The following is an 18,067-nucleotide window of genomic DNA, read 5'->3' on the forward strand; positions in this document are numbered from 1 at the left end:
TGCCCTCTCTGTTCCCAGACTAATGCTACATGTACATGGCAGTATATATAGTACATCCGCACCACCGGCTGCAGTGTAATAATTCTGCCCTCTATGTTCCCAGACTAATGCTACATGTACATGGCAGTATATATAGTACATCCGCACCACCGGGTGCTGTGTAAAAATTCTGCCTTCTCTGTTCCCAGACTAATGATACATGTACATGGCAGTATATATAGTACATCCGCACCACCGGCTGCAGTGTAATAATTCTGCCCTCTATGTTCCCAGACTAATGCTACATGTACATGGCAGTATATATAGTACATCCGCACCACCGGCTGCAGTGTAATAATTCTGCCCTCTCTCTGCTCTTAGATCTGGATGAATGTGCAGACTTCACCCGCGGAGGATGTGAGCAGCTCTGTGATAATTATTCGGGGATTTATAACTGCAGCTGCCATAAAGGCTTCATCGTCTGCTCCGATGACCCCACCAGGTGCCAAGGTGAGCAGGAGAGACTATGCAGTCGCCAGGCCCTGGGTGGGATTGTCCCATGGGCAGCTGTAGACTAAGGAAAAAACTAATCGATATATCCAACCAATTCGAAAAAAATCTTTGAGAGAGATAAAGTAAAGAAGTTGCTCATAGCAACCATTAGCTGCTGACTGTCATTTTTCTTGCAGAGCCTGTAATATTATATTTAACTTCTCCATATACCGGAGCAACACTGAATAATAACTGCATCCGTGTTTCCTGTACAAAGCCGTCATTGGTTCCTTAGTGCGTCAGATAAGCGAATCCGTTTTCTTCTTGTTGTTTTTTCTAACCATGAGACAGTAAAATCTGATTGGAGTTATTATTGCTCAACGTCATTATCAGTCAACAAATGTATTTATTTATTTATTAACAGTTTCTTATATAGCGCAGCATATTCCGTTGCGCTTTACAATTGGAAACATTTATAGAACAAAACAGGGTAATAACAGACAGATATATAGGTAGGAGGGCCCTGCTCGTAAGCTTACAATCTATAGGGAAATAGGCATTGATACACAAGGATAGGTGCTATATATGATACACAGGGATAGGTGCTATATATATTGCAATTTGGTCCGGCCAGACTGGAGAGTTTCTTGGTTGGCTGCATGATCCAGTCACACAGGAATGTCCGACAAATGTCAGGAGGATGTGAGAGAAAGACGATGTGTGAGGTTATGTGTGGACTGTGAGAGGGGATGTAATAAGACGTGGAAGCTATGAAGGTTATGTGTGGACTGTGAGAGGGGATGTAATAAGACATGGAAGCTATAAGGGTTATGTGTGGACTGTGAGAGGGGATGTAATAAGACGTGGAAGCTATGAGGGTTATGTGTGGAGTGTGAGAGGGGATGTAATAAGACATGGAATCTATGAGGGTTATGTGTGGAGTGTGAGAGGGGATGTAATAAGACATGGAATCTATGAGGGTTATGTGTGGAGTGTGAGAGGGGATGTAATAAGACATGGAAGCTATGAGGGTTATGTGTGGAGTGTGAGAGGGGATGTAATAAGACATGGAAGCTATGAGGGTTATGTGTGGACTGTGAGAGGGGATGTAATAAGACATGGAAGCTATGAAGGTTATGTGTGGACTGTGAGAGGGGATGTAATTAGACATGGAAGCTATGAGGGTTATGTGTGGACTGTGAGAGGGGATGTAATAAGACGTGGAAGCTATGAAGGTTATGTGTGGACTGTGAGAGGGGATGTAATAAGACGTGGAAGCTATGAAGGTTATGTGTGGACTGTGAGAGGGGGATGTAATAAGACATGGAAGCTATAAGGGTTATGTGTGGACTGTGAGAGGGGATGTAATAAGACGTGGAAGCTATGAAGGTTATGTGTGGACTGTGAGAGGGGATGTAATAAGACATGGAAGCTATGAGGGTTATGTGTGGACTGTGAGAGGGGATGTAATAAGACGTGGAAGCTATGAAGGTTATGTGTGGACTGTGAGAGGGGATGTAATAAGACATGGAAGCTATGAGGGTTATGTGTGGACTGTGAGAGGGGATGTAATAAGACATGGAAGCTATGAAGGTTATGTGTGGACTGTGAGAGGGGATGTAATTAGACATGGAAGCTATGAGGGTTATGTGTGGACTGTGAGAGGGGATGTAATAAGACGTGGAAGCTATGAAGGTTATGTGTGGACTGTGAGAGGGGATGTAATAAGACGTGGAAGCTATGAAGGTTATGTGTGGACTGTGAGAGGGGGATGTAATAAGACATGGAAGCTATAAGGGTTATGTGTGGACTGTGAGAGGGGATGTAATAAGACGTGGAAGCTATGAAGGTTATGTGTGGACTGTGAGAGGGGATGTAATAAGACATGGAAGCTATGAGGGTTATGTGTGGACTGTGAGAGGGGATGTAATAAGACGTGGAAGCTATGAAGGTTATGTGTGGACTGTGAGAGGGGATGTAATAAGACATGGAAGCTATGAGGGTTATGTGTGGACTGTGAGAGGGGATGTAATAAGACATGGAAGCTATGAGGGTTATGTGTGGAGTGTGAGAGGGGATGTAATAAGACATGGAAGCTATGAAGGTTATGTGTGGACTGTGAGAGGGGATGTAATAAGACATGGAAGCTATGAAGGTTATGTGTGGACTGTGAGAGGGGATGTAATAAGACATGGAAGCTATGAGGGTTATGTGTGGACCGTGAGAGGGGATGTAATAAGACATGGAAGCTATGAGGGTTATGTGTGGACTGTGAGAGGGGATGTAATAAGACATGGAAGCTATGAGGGTTATGTGTGGACTGTGAGAGGGGATGTAATAAGACATGGAAGCTATGAGGGTTATGTGTGGAGTGTGAGAGGGGATGTAATAAGACATGGAAGCTATGAAGGTTATGTGTGGACTGTGAGAGGGGATGTAATAAGACATGGAAGCTATGAAGGTTATGTGTGGACTGTGAGAGGGGATGTAATAAGACATGGAAGCTATGAAGGTTATGTGTGGACTGTGAGAGGGGATGTAATTAGACATGGAAGCTATGAGGGTTATGTGTGGACTGTGAGAGGGGATGTAATAAGACGTGGAAGCTATGAAGGTTATGTGTGGACTGTGAGAGGGGGATGTAATAAGACATGGAAGCTATGAAGGTTATGTGTGGACTGTGAGAGGGGATGTAATTAGACATGGAAGCTATGAGGGTTATGTGTGGACTGTGAGAGGGGATGTAATAAGACGTGGAAGCTATGAAGGTTATGTGTGGACTGTGAGAGGGGATGTAATAAGACGTGGAAGCTATGAAGGTTATGTGTGGACTGTGAGAGGGGGATGTAATAAGACATGGAAGCTATAAGGGTTATGTGTGGACTGTGAGAGGGGATGTAATAAGACGTGGAAGCTATGAAGGTTATGTGTGGACTGTGAGAGGGGATGTAATAAGACATGGAAGCTATGAGGGTTATGTGTGGACTGTGAGAGGGGATGTAATAAGACGTGGAAGCTATGAAGGTTATGTGTGGACTGTGAGAGGGGATGTAATAAGACATGGAAGCTATGAAGGTTATGTGTGGACTGTGAGAGGGGATGTAATTAGACATGGAAGCTATGAAGGTTATGTGTGGACTGTGAGAGGGGATGTAATAAGACGTGGAAGCTATGAGGGTTATGTGTGGACTGTGAGAGGGGATGTAATAAGACGTGGAAGCTATGAAGGTTATGTGTGGACTGTGAGAGGGGATGTAATAAGACATGGAAGCTATGAAGGTTATGTGTGGACTGTGAGAGGGGATGTAATTAGACATGGAAGCTATGAGGGTTATGTGTGGACTGTGAGAGGGGATGTAATAAGACGTGGAAGCTATGAAGGTTATGTGTGGACTGTGAGAGGGGGATGTAATAAGACATGGAAGCTATAAGGGTTATGTGTGGACTGTGAGAGGGGATGTAATAAGACGTGGAAGCTATGAGGGTTATGTGTGGACTGTGAGAGGGGATGTAATAAGACGTGGAAGCTATGAGGGTTATGTGTGGACTGTGAGAGGGGATGTAATTAGACATGGAAGCTATGAGGGTTATGTGTGGACTGTGAGAGGGGATGTAATAAGACGTGGAAGCTATGAAGGTTATGTGTGGACTGTGAGAGGGGATGTAATAAGACGTGGAAGCTATGAGGGTTATGTGTGGACTGTGAGAGGGGATGTAATAAGACGTGGAAGCTATGAAGGTTATGTGTGGACTGTGAGAGGGGGATGTAATAAGACATGGAAGCTATAAGGGTTATGTGTGGACTGTGAGAGGGGATGTAATTAGACATGGAAGCTATGAGGGTTATGTGTGGACTGTGAGAGGGGATGTAATAAGACGTGGAAGCTATGAAGGTTATGTGTGGACTGTGAGAGGGGATGTAATAAGACGTGGAAGCTATGAGGGTTATGTGTGGACTGTGAGAGGGGATGTAATAAGACGTGGAAGCTATGAAGGTTATGTGTGGACTGTGAGAGGGGATGTAATAAGACATGGAAGCTATGAGGGTTATGTGTGGACTGTGAGAGGGGATGTAATAAGACGTGGAAGCTATGAAGGTTATGTGTGGACTGTGAGAGGGGATGTAATAAGACATGGAAGCTATGAAGGTTATGTGTGGACTGTGAGAGGGGATGTAATTAGACATGGAAGCTATGAGGGTTATGTGTGGACTGTGAGAGGGGATGTAATAAGACGTGGAAGCTATGAAGGTTATGTGTGGACTGTGAGAGGGGATGTAATAAGACGTGGAAGCTATGAGGGTTATGTGTGGACTGTGAGAGGGGATGTAATAAGACGTGGAAGCTATGAAGGTTATGTGTGGACTGTGAGAGGGGGATGTAATAAGACATGGAAGCTATAAGGGTTATGTGTGGACTGTGAGAGGGGATGTAATAAGACGTGGAAGCTATGAGGGTTATGTGTGGACTGTGAGAGGGGATGTAATAAGACGTGGAAGCTATGAGGGTTATGTGTGGACTGTGAGAGGGGATGTAATAAGACGTGGAAGCTATGAGGGTTATGTGTGGACTGTGAGAGGGGATGTAATAAGACGTGGAAGCTATGAGGGTTATGTGTGGACTGTGAGAGGGGATGTAATAAGACGTGGAAGCTATGAAGGTTATGTGTGGACTGTGAGAGGGGATGTAATAAGACATGGAAGCTATGAAGGTTATGTGTGGACTGTGAGAGGGGATGTAATTAGACATGGAAGCTATGAGGGTTATGTGTGGACTGTGAGAGGGGATGTAATAAGACGTGGAAGCTATGAAGGTTATGTGTGGACTGTGAGAGGGGATGTAATAAGACGTGGAAGCTATGAGGGTTATGTGTGGACTGTGAGAGGGGATGTAATAAGACGTGGAAGCTATGAAGGTTATGTGTGGACTGTGAGAGGGGGATGTAATAAGACATGGAAGCTATAAGGGTTATGTGTGGACTGTGAGAGGGGATGTAATAAGACGTGGAAGCTATGAGGGTTATGTGTGGACTGTGAGAGGGGATGTAATAAGACGTGGAAGCTATGAGGGTTATGTGTGGACTGTGAGAGGGGATGTAATAAGACGTGGAAGCTATGAGGGTTATGTGTGGACTGTGAGAGGGGATGTAATAAGACGTGGAAGCTATGAGGGTTATGTGTGGACTGTGAGAGGGGATGTAATAAGACGTGGAAGCTATGAGGGTTATGTGTGGACCGTGAGAGGGGATGTAATAAGACGTGGAAGCTATGAGGGTTATGTGTGGACTGTGAGAGGGGATGTAATAAGACGTGGAAGCTATGAAGGTTATGTGTGGACTGTGAGAGGGGATGTAATAAGACGTGGAAGCTATGAGGGTTATGTGTGGACTGTGAGAGGGGATGTAATAAGACGTGGAAGCTATGAAGGTTATGTGTGGACTGTGAGAGGGGGATGTAATAAGACATGGAAGCTATAAGGGTTATGTGTGGACTGTGAGAGGGGATGTAATAAGACGTGGAAGCTATGAAGGTTATGTGTGGACTGTGAGAGGGGATGTAATAAGACATGGAAGCTATGAGGGTTATGTGTGGACTGTGAGAGGGGATGTAATAAGACGTGGAAGCTATGAAGGTTATGTGTGGACTGTGAGAGGGGATGTAATAAGACATGGAAGCTATGAAGGTTATGTGTGGACTGTGAGAGGGGATGTAATTAGACATGGAAGCTATGAAGGTTATGTGTGGACTGTGAGAGGGGATGTAATAAGACGTGGAAGCTATGAGGGTTATGTGTGGACTGTGAGAGGGGATGTAATAAGACGTGGAAGCTATGAAGGTTATGTGTGGACTGTGAGAGGGGATGTAATAAGACATGGAAGCTATGAAGGTTATGTGTGGACTGTGAGAGGGGATGTAATTAGACATGGAAGCTATGAGGGTTATGTGTGGACTGTGAGAGGGGATGTAATAAGACGTGGAAGCTATGAAGGTTATGTGTGGACTGTGAGAGGGGGATGTAATAAGACATGGAAGCTATAAGGGTTATGTGTGGACTGTGAGAGGGGATGTAATAAGACGTGGAAGCTATGAGGGTTATGTGTGGACTGAGAGAGGGGATGTAATAAGACGTGGAAGCTATGAGGGTTATGTGTGGACTGTGAGAGGGGATGTAATTAGACATGGAAGCTATGAGGGTTATGTGTGGACTGTGAGAGGGGATGTAATAAGACGTGGAAGCTATGAAGGTTATGTGTGGACTGTGAGAGGGGATGTAATAAGACGTGGAAGCTATGAGGGTTATGTGTGGACTGTGAGAGGGGATGTAATAAGACGTGGAAGCTATGAAGGTTATGTGTGGACTGTGAGAGGGGGATGTAATAAGACATGGAAGCTATAAGGGTTATGTGTGGACTGTGAGAGGGGATGTAATTAGACATGGAAGCTATGAGGGTTATGTGTGGACTGTGAGAGGGGATGTAATAAGACGTGGAAGCTATGAAGGTTATGTGTGGACTGTGAGAGGGGATGTAATAAGACGTGGAAGCTATGAGGGTTATGTGTGGACTGTGAGAGGGGATGTAATAAGACGTGGAAGCTATGAAGGTTATGTGTGGACTGTGAGAGGGGATGTAATAAGACATGGAAGCTATGAGGGTTATGTGTGGACTGTGAGAGGGGATGTAATAAGACGTGGAAGCTATGAAGGTTATGTGTGGACTGTGAGAGGGGATGTAATAAGACATGGAAGCTATGAAGGTTATGTGTGGACTGTGAGAGGGGATGTAATTAGACATGGAAGCTATGAGGGTTATGTGTGGACTGTGAGAGGGGATGTAATAAGACGTGGAAGCTATGAAGGTTATGTGTGGACTGTGAGAGGGGGATGTAATAAGACATGGAAGCTATGAAGGTTATGTGTGGACTGTGAGAGGGGATGTAATCAGACACGGAAGCTATGAGGGTTATGTGTGGACTGTGAGAGGGGATGTAATAAGACATGGAAGCTATGAAGGTTATGTGTGGACTGTGAGAGGGGATGTAATCAGACACGGAAGCTATGAGGGTTATGTGTGGACTGTGAGAGGGGATGTAATAAGACATGGAAGCTATGAAGGTTATGTGTGGACCGTGAGAGGGGATGTAATAAGACATGGAAGCTATGAGGGTTATGTGTGGACCGTGAGAGGGGATGTAATAAGACATGGAAGCTATGAGGGTTATGTGTGGACCGTGAGAGGGGATGTAATAAGACATGGAAGCTATGAGGGTTATGTGTGGACTGTGAGAGGGGATGTAATAAGACGTGGAAGCTATGAGGGTTATGTGTGGACTGTGAGAGGGGATGTAATAAGACGTGGAAGCTATGAGGGTTATGTGTGGACCGTGAGAGGGGATGTAATAATACATGGAAGCTATGAGGGTTATGTGTGGACCGTGAGAGGGGATGTAATAAGACATGGAAGCTATGAGGGTTATGTGTGGACCGTGAGAGGGGATGTAATAAGACATGGAAGCTATGAGGGTTATGTGTGGACCGTGAGAGGGGATGTAATAAGACATGGAAGCTATGAGGGTTATGTGTGGACTGTGAGAGGGGATGTAATAAGACATGGAAGCTATGAGGGTTATGTGTGGACCGTGAGAGGGGATGTAATAAGACATGGAAGCTATGAGGGTTATGTGTGGACCGTGAGAGGGGATGTAATAAGACGTGGAAGCTATGAAGGTTATGTGTGGACTGTGAGAGGGGATGTAATAAGACATGGAAGCTATGAGGGTTATGTGTGGACCGTGAGAGGGGATGTAATAAGACATGGAAGCTATGAGGGTTATGTGTGGACGGTGAGAGGGGATGTAATAAGACATGGAAGCTATAAGAGTTATGTGTGGACCGTGAGAGGGGATGTAATAAGACATGGAAGCTATAAGGGTTATGTGAGGACCGTGAGAGGGGATGTAATAAGACATGGAAGCTATAAGGGTTATGTGTGGACTGTGAGAGGGGATGTAATAAGACGTGGAAGCTATGAGGGTTATGTGTGGACCGTGAGAGGGGATGTAATTAGACATGGAAGCTATGAGGGTTATGTGTGGACCGTGAGAGGGGATGTAATAAGACATGGAAGCTATGAGGGTTATGTGTGGACCGTGAGAGGGGATGTAATAAGACATGGAAGCTATGAGGGTTATGTGTGGACCGTGAGAGGGGATGTAATAAGACATGGAAGCTATGAGGGTTATGTGTGGACTGTGAGAGGGGATGTAATAAGACGTGGAAGCTATGAGGGTTATGTGTGGACTGTGAGAGGGGATGTAATAAGACGTGGAAGCTATGAGGGTTATGTGTGGACCGTGAGAGGGGATGTAATAATACATGGAAGCTATGAGGGTTATGTGTGGACCGTGAGAGGGGATGTAATAAGACATGGAAGCTATGAGGGTTATGTGTGGACCGTGAGAGGGGATGTAATAAGACATGGAAGCTATGAGGGTTATGTGTGGACCGTGAGAGGGGATGTAATAAGACATGGAAGCTATGAGGGTTATGTGTGGACTGTGAGAGGGGATGTAATAAGACATGGAAGCTATGAGGGTTATGTGTGGACCGTGAGAGGGGATGTAATAAGACATGGAAGCTATGAGGGTTATGTGTGGACCGTGAGAGGGGATGTAATAAGACGTGGAAGCTATGAAGGTTATGTGTGGACTGTGAGAGGGGATGTAATAAGACATGGAAGCTATGAGGGTTATGTGTGGACCGTGAGAGGGGATGTAATAAGACATGGAAGCTATGAGGGTTATGTGTGGACGGTGAGAGGGGATGTAATAAGACATGGAAGCTATAAGAGTTATGTGTGGACCGTGAGAGGGGATGTAATAAGACATGGAAGCTATAAGGGTTATGTGAGGACCGTGAGAGGGGATGTAATAAGACATGGAAGCTATAAGGGTTATGTGTGGACTGTGAGAGGGGATGTAATAAGACGTGGAAGCTATGAGGGTTATGTGTGGACCGTGAGAGGGGATGTAATAATACATGGAAGCTATGAGGGTTATGTGTGGACCGTGAGAGGGGATGTAATAAGACATGGAAGCTATGAGGGTTATGTGTGGACCGTGAGAGGGGATGTAATAAGACATGGAAGCTATGAGGGTTATGTGTGGACCGTGAGAGGGGATGTAATAAGACATGGAAGCTATGAGGGTTATGTGTGGACTGTGAGAGGGGATGTAATAAGACATGGAAGCTATGAGGGTTATGTGTGGACCGTGAGAGGGGATGTAATAAGACATGGAAGCTATGAGGGTTATGTGTGGACCGTGAGAGGGGATGTAATAAGACATGGAAGCTATGAGGGTTATGTGTGGACGGTGAGAGGGGATGTAATAAGACATGGAAGCTATAAGAGTTATGTGTGGACCGTGAGAGGGGATGTAATAAGACATGGAAGCTATAAGGGTTATGTGAGGACCGTGAGAGGGGATGTAATAAGACATGGAAGCTATAAGGGTTATGTGTGGACTGTGAGAGGGGATGTAATAAGACGTGGAAGCTATGAGGGTTATGTGTGGACCGTGAGAGGGGATGTAATAATACATGGAAGCTATGAGGGTTATGTGTGGACCGTGAGAGGGGATGTAATAAGACATGGAAGCTATAAGAGTTATGTGTGGACCGTGAGAGGGGATGTAATAAGACGTGGAAGCTATGAGGGTTATGTGTGGACTGTGAGAGGGGATGTAATAAGACGTGGAAGCTATGAGGGTTATGTGTGGACTGTGAGAGGGGATGTAATAAGACATGGAAGCTATGAGGGTTATGTGTGGACTGTGAGAGGGGATGTAATAAGACATGGAAGCTATGAGGGTTATGTGTGGAGTGTGAGAGGGGATGTAATTAGACATGGAAGTTATGAGGGTTATGTGTGGACTGTGAGAGGGGATGTAATAAGACGTGGAAGCTATGAGGGTTATGTGTGGACTGTGAGAGGGGATGTAATAAGACGTGGAAGCTATGAAGGTTATGTGTGGACTGTGAGAGGGGATGTAATAAGACATGGAAGCTATGAAGGTTATGTGTGGACTGTGAGAGGGGATGTAATTAGACATGGAAGCTATGAGGGTTATGTGTGGACTGTGAGAGGGGATGTAATAAGACGTGGAAGCTATGAGGGTTATGTGTGGACTGTGAGAGGGGATGTAATAAGACGTGGAAGCTATGAAGGTTATGTGTGGACTGTGAGAGGGGATGTAATAAGACATGGAAGCTATGAAGGTTATGTGTGGACTGTGAGAGGGGATGTAATTAGACATGGAAGCTATGAGGGTTATGTGTGGACTGTGAGAGGGGATGTAATAAGACGTGGAAGCTATGAAGGTTATGTGTGGACTGTGAGAGGGGGATGTAATAAGACATGGAAGCTATAAGGGTTATGTGTGGACTGTGAGAGGGGATGTAATAAGACGTGGAAGCTATGAGGGTTATGTGTGGACTGAGAGAGGGGATGTAATAAGACGTGGAAGCTATGAGGGTTATGTGTGGACTGTGAGAGGGGATGTAATTAGACATGGAAGCTATGAGGGTTATGTGTGGACTGTGAGAGGGGATGTAATAAGACGTGGAAGCTATGAAGGTTATGTGTGGACTGTGAGAGGGGATGTAATAAGACGTGGAAGCTATGAGGGTTATGTGTGGACTGTGAGAGGGGATGTAATAAGACGTGGAAGCTATGAAGGTTATGTGTGGACTGTGAGAGGGGGATGTAATAAGACATGGAAGCTATAAGGGTTATGTGTGGACTGTGAGAGGGGATGTAATTAGACATGGAAGCTATGAGGGTTATGTGTGGACTGTGAGAGGGGATGTAATAAGACGTGGAAGCTATGAAGGTTATGTGTGGACTGTGAGAGGGGATGTAATAAGACGTGGAAGCTATGAGGGTTATGTGTGGACTGTGAGAGGGGATGTAATAAGACGTGGAAGCTATGAAGGTTATGTGTGGACTGTGAGAGGGGATGTAATAAGACATGGAAGCTATGAGGGTTATGTGTGGACTGTGAGAGGGGATGTAATAAGACGTGGAAGCTATGAAGGTTATGTGTGGACTGTGAGAGGGGATGTAATAAGACATGGAAGCTATGAAGGTTATGTGTGGACTGTGAGAGGGGATGTAATTAGACATGGAAGCTATGAGGGTTATGTGTGGACTGTGAGAGGGGATGTAATAAGACGTGGAAGCTATGAAGGTTATGTGTGGACTGTGAGAGGGGGATGTAATAAGACATGGAAGCTATGAAGGTTATGTGTGGACTGTGAGAGGGGATGTAATCAGACACGGAAGCTATGAGGGTTATGTGTGGACTGTGAGAGGGGATGTAATAAGACATGGAAGCTATGAAGGTTATGTGTGGACTGTGAGAGGGGATGTAATCAGACACGGAAGCTATGAGGGTTATGTGTGGACTGTGAGAGGGGATGTAATAAGACATGGAAGCTATGAAGGTTATGTGTGGACCGTGAGAGGGGATGTAATAAGACATGGAAGCTATGAGGGTTATGTGTGGACCGTGAGAGGGGATGTAATAAGACATGGAAGCTATGAGGGTTATGTGTGGACCGTGAGAGGGGATGTAATAAGACATGGAAGCTATGAGGGTTATGTGTGGACTGTGAGAGGGGATGTAATAAGACGTGGAAGCTATGAGGGTTATGTGTGGACTGTGAGAGGGGATGTAATAAGACGTGGAAGCTATGAGGGTTATGTGTGGACCGTGAGAGGGGATGTAATAATACATGGAAGCTATGAGGGTTATGTGTGGACCGTGAGAGGGGATGTAATAAGACATGGAAGCTATGAGGGTTATGTGTGGACCGTGAGAGGGGATGTAATAAGACATGGAAGCTATGAGGGTTATGTGTGGACCGTGAGAGGGGATGTAATAAGACATGGAAGCTATGAGGGTTATGTGTGGACTGTGAGAGGGGATGTAATAAGACATGGAAGCTATGAGGGTTATGTGTGGACCGTGAGAGGGGATGTAATAAGACATGGAAGCTATGAGGGTTATGTGTGGACCGTGAGAGGGGATGTAATAAGACGTGGAAGCTATGAAGGTTATGTGTGGACTGTGAGAGGGGATGTAATAAGACATGGAAGCTATGAGGGTTATGTGTGGACCGTGAGAGGGGATGTAATAAGACATGGAAGCTATGAGGGTTATGTGTGGACGGTGAGAGGGGATGTAATAAGACATGGAAGCTATAAGAGTTATGTGTGGACCGTGAGAGGGGATGTAATAAGACATGGAAGCTATAAGGGTTATGTGAGGACCGTGAGAGGGGATGTAATAAGACATGGAAGCTATAAGGGTTATGTGTGGACTGTGAGAGGGGATGTAATAAGACGTGGAAGCTATGAGGGTTATGTGTGGACCGTGAGAGGGGATGTAATTAGACATGGAAGCTATGAGGGTTATGTGTGGACCGTGAGAGGGGATGTAATAAGACATGGAAGCTATGAGGGTTATGTGTGGACCGTGAGAGGGGATGTAATAAGACATGGAAGCTATGAGGGTTATGTGTGGACCGTGAGAGGGGATGTAATAAGACATGGAAGCTATGAGGGTTATGTGTGGACTGTGAGAGGGGATGTAATAAGACGTGGAAGCTATGAGGGTTATGTGTGGACTGTGAGAGGGGATGTAATAAGACGTGGAAGCTATGAGGGTTATGTGTGGACCGTGAGAGGGGATGTAATAATACATGGAAGCTATGAGGGTTATGTGTGGACCGTGAGAGGGGATGTAATAAGACATGGAAGCTATGAGGGTTATGTGTGGACCGTGAGAGGGGATGTAATAAGACATGGAAGCTATGAGGGTTATGTGTGGACCGTGAGAGGGGATGTAATAAGACATGGAAGCTATGAGGGTTATGTGTGGACTGTGAGAGGGGATGTAATAAGACATGGAAGCTATGAGGGTTATGTGTGGACCGTGAGAGGGGATGTAATAAGACATGGAAGCTATGAGGGTTATGTGTGGACCGTGAGAGGGGATGTAATAAGACGTGGAAGCTATGAAGGTTATGTGTGGACTGTGAGAGGGGATGTAATAAGACATGGAAGCTATGAGGGTTATGTGTGGACCGTGAGAGGGGATGTAATAAGACATGGAAGCTATGAGGGTTATGTGTGGACGGTGAGAGGGGATGTAATAAGACATGGAAGCTATAAGAGTTATGTGTGGACCGTGAGAGGGGATGTAATAAGACATGGAAGCTATAAGGGTTATGTGAGGACCGTGAGAGGGGATGTAATAAGACATGGAAGCTATAAGGGTTATGTGTGGACTGTGAGAGGGGATGTAATAAGACGTGGAAGCTATGAGGGTTATGTGTGGACCGTGAGAGGGGATGTAATAATACATGGAAGCTATGAGGGTTATGTGTGGACCGTGAGAGGGGATGTAATAAGACATGGAAGCTATGAGGGTTATGTGTGGACCGTGAGAGGGGATGTAATAAGACATGGAAGCTATGAGGGTTATGTGTGGACCGTGAGAGGGGATGTAATAAGACATGGAAGCTATGAGGGTTATGTGTGGACTGTGAGAGGGGATGTAATAAGACATGGAAGCTATGAGGGTTATGTGTGGACCGTGAGAGGGGATGTAATAAGACATGGAAGCTATGAGGGTTATGTGTGGACCGTGAGAGGGGATGTAATAAGACATGGAAGCTATGAGGGTTATGTGTGGACGGTGAGAGGGGATGTAATAAGACATGGAAGCTATAAGAGTTATGTGTGGACCGTGAGAGGGGATGTAATAAGACATGGAAGCTATAAGGGTTATGTGAGGACCGTGAGAGGGGATGTAATAAGACATGGAAGCTATAAGGGTTATGTGTGGACTGTGAGAGGGGATGTAATAAGACGTGGAAGCTATGAGGGTTATGTGTGGACCGTGAGAGGGGATGTAATAATACATGGAAGCTATGAGGGTTATGTGTGGACCGTGAGAGGGGATGTAATAAGACATGGAAGCTATAAGAGTTATGTGTGGACCGTGAGAGGGGATGTAATAAGACGTGGAAGCTATGAGGGTTATGTGTGGACTGTGAGAGGGGATGTAATAAGACGTGGAAGCTATGAGGGTTATGTGTGGACTGTGAGAGGGGATGTAATAAGACATGGAAGCTATGAGGGTTATGTGTGGACTGTGAGAGGGGATGTAATAAGACATGGAAGCTATGAGGGTTATGTGTGGAGTGTGAGAGGGGATGTAATTAGACATGGAAGTTATGAGGGTTATGTGTGGACTGTGAGAGGGGATGTAATAAGACGTGGAAGCTATGAGGGTTATGTGTGGACTGTGAGAGGGGATGTGATATGACACGGAAGCTATGAGGGTTATGTGTGGAGTGTGAGAGGGGATGTAATAAGACATGGAATCTATGAGGGTTATGTGTGGACTGTGAGAGGGGATGTAATTAGACATGGAAGTTATGAGGGTTATGTGTGGACTGTGAGAGGGGATGTAATAAGACATGGAAGCTATGAGGGTTATGTGTGGACTGTGAGAGGGGATGTGATATGACACGGAAGCTATGAGGGTTATGTGTGGAGTGTGAGAGGGGATGTAATAAGACATGGAATCTATGAGGGTTATGTGTGGACTGTGAGAGGGGATGTAATAAGACATGGAATTTATAAGGGTTATGTGTGGAGTGTGAGAGGGGATGTAATAAGACATGAGGGTTATATTTTCAAATCTGTTTCTGTTCTTCCCAATATTTTCAATGCGTTTCAGTCTTTACAGGTACAGTATTTATCCTTCTTATTTTTTAGCGGTGTGTAACCCCCCTTGCCAAAACTATGGAGTCTGTGTGGCCCCTGACACATGTAGCTGCCCTGCAGGTTATCCGGGGCCCGGCTGCTCAGGTAAGGGCTGGTGTTATCACGTTTGCTATATCTATAGGTACAAACAGATAAAGACCAGTAAGGGTTATGCACAAAGCAGAAAATGTTACTTTGTCTCGTTGGCGAGGAATGTGGGGGTGTAACATTTGGACCTCTCTTATTACAAAGTACATTGGGAAGTTCCTTTCTGAATGTGGGTTAATCACAATAAAATGACTGAATGAAAAATGTAATTTCCTGTTGTGCCAGATATTGGAATGAACTTCTATGGGGAGGGAGGATGCTCGCGTAGTGGAATGTCGGTGTCCCTAGTGTAACAGGTGGTCCCTGCACAGGTATAACATGGGGCTTACTGTCTCCATGGAGCGCTGGCTGGTATTACTGTGTGTTATTCTTTGGTTAGATTTCTACTTAAAACACATCCCCCACTGCCACACGGTACTGGCTGATATAATACACAAATACACATCCCCCACATGGCACGGTACTGGCTGATATAATACACATCCCCCCCATGGTACGGTACTGGCTGATATAATACACATCCACCCCACGGTACAGTACTGGCTGATATAATACACATCCCCACATGGTACGGTACTGGCTGATATAATACACATCCCCCCCATGGTACGGTACTGGCTGATATAATACACATCCACCACATGGTACGGTACTGGCTGATATAATACACATCCCCCACACGTTACGGTACTTGCTGATATAATACACATCCCCCACAAGTTACAGTACGGGCTGATATAATACACATCCCCCACATGGTACGGTACTGGCTGATATAATACACATCCCCCACATGGTACGGTCCTGGCTGATATAATACACATCCCCCACATGGTACAGTACTGGCTGATATAATACACATCCCTCACACGGTACGGTACTTGCTGTTATAATACACATCCCCCACATGGTACAGTACGGGCTGATATAATACACATCCCCCACATGGTACGGTACTGGCTGATATAATACACATCCCCCACATGGTACAGTACGGGCTGATATAATACACATCCCCCACATGGTACGGTACTGGCTGATATAATACACATCCCCCACATGGTACGGTACTGGCTGATATAATACACATCCCCCACATGGTACGGTACTGGCTGATATAATACACATCCCCCACACGGTACGGTACTGGCTGATATAATACACATCCCCCACACGGTACGGTACTTGCTGATATAATACACATCCCCCACACGGTACGGTACTTGCTGATATAATAGACATCCCCCACATGGTACGGTACTGGCTGATATAATACACATCCCCCACACGGTACGGTACGGGCTGATATAATACACATCCCCCACATGGTACGGTACGGGCTGATATAATACACATCCCCCACATGGTACGGTACTGGCTGATATAATACACATCCCCCACATGGTACGGTACTGGCTGATATAATACACATCCCCCACATGGTACGGTACTGGCTGATATAATACACATCCCCCACACGGTACGGTACTGGCTGATATAATTCACATCCCTCACACGGTACGGTACTGGCTGATATAATACACATCCCCCCCATGGTACGGTACTGGCTGATATAATACACATCCCCCACACGGTACGGTACTTGCTGATATAATAGACATCCCCCACATGGTACGGTACTGGCTGATATAATACACATCCCCCACACGTTACGGTACTTGCTGATATAATACACATCCCCCACATGGTACGGTACTGGCTGATATAATACACATCCCCCACATGGTACGGTCCTGGCTGATATAATACACATCCCCCACATGGTACGGTACTGGCTAATATAATTCACATCCCCCACACGGTACGGTACTTGCTGATATAATACACATCCCCCACATGGTACGGTACTGGCTGATATAATACACATCCCCCACACATTACGGTACTTGCTGATATAATACACATCCCCCACAAGTTACAGTACGGGCTGATATAATACACATCCCCCACATGGTACGGTACTGGCTGATATAATACACATCCCCCACATGGTATGGTCCTGGCTGATATAATACACATCCCCCACATGGTACAGTACTGGCTGATATAATACACATCCCTCACACGGTACGGTACTTGCTGTTATAATACACATCCCCCACATGGTACAGTACGGGCTGATATAATACACATCCCCCACATGGTACGGTACTGGCTGATATAATACACATCCCCCACATGGTACAGTACGGGCTGATATAATACACATCCCCCACATGGTACGGTACTGGCTGATATAATACACATCCCCCACATGGTACGGTACTGGCTGATATAATACACATCCCCCACATGGTACGGTACTGGCTGATATAATACACATCCCCCACACGGTACGGTACTGGCTGATATAATTCACATCCCCCACACGGTACGGTACTGGCTGATATAATACACATCCCCCCCATGGTACGGTACTGGCTGATATAATACACATCCCCCACACGGTACGGTACTTGCTGATATAATAGACATCCCCCACATGGTACGGTACTGGCTGATATAATACACATCCCCCACACGTTACGGTACTTGCTGATATAATACACATCCCCCACATGGTACGGTACTGGCTGATATAATACACATCCCCCACATGGTACGGTCCTGGCTGATATAATACACATCCCCC

At 45.5% G+C, this 18,067-nt stretch overlaps 1 protein-coding gene across 1 annotated transcript in view; it reads left to right on the forward strand.

The window, feature by feature from the left end:
* Positions 1-360: 360 nt before the first annotated feature.
* Positions 361-18,067, forward strand: part of LOC148442166 (uncharacterized) — a gene marked incomplete at its 5' end in the record, with an annotated part of 101,308 nt that continues 83,601 nt past the window's right edge. Inside the window, 2 exons of the mRNA XM_088464130.1 lie at positions 361-489; positions 15,319-15,411. Coding sequence (XP_088320256.1) covers positions 361-489; positions 15,319-15,411 — 222 coding nt within the window. The remainder of the gene's footprint in view (positions 490-15,318; positions 15,412-18,067) is intronic.

Source organism: Taudactylus pleione, unplaced genomic scaffold (genome assembly GCF_031769625.1).
Source record: "Taudactylus pleione unplaced genomic scaffold, aTauple2 ptg001597l, whole genome shotgun sequence".
Taxonomy (NCBI): domain Eukaryota; kingdom Metazoa; phylum Chordata; class Amphibia; order Anura; family Myobatrachidae; genus Taudactylus; species Taudactylus pleione.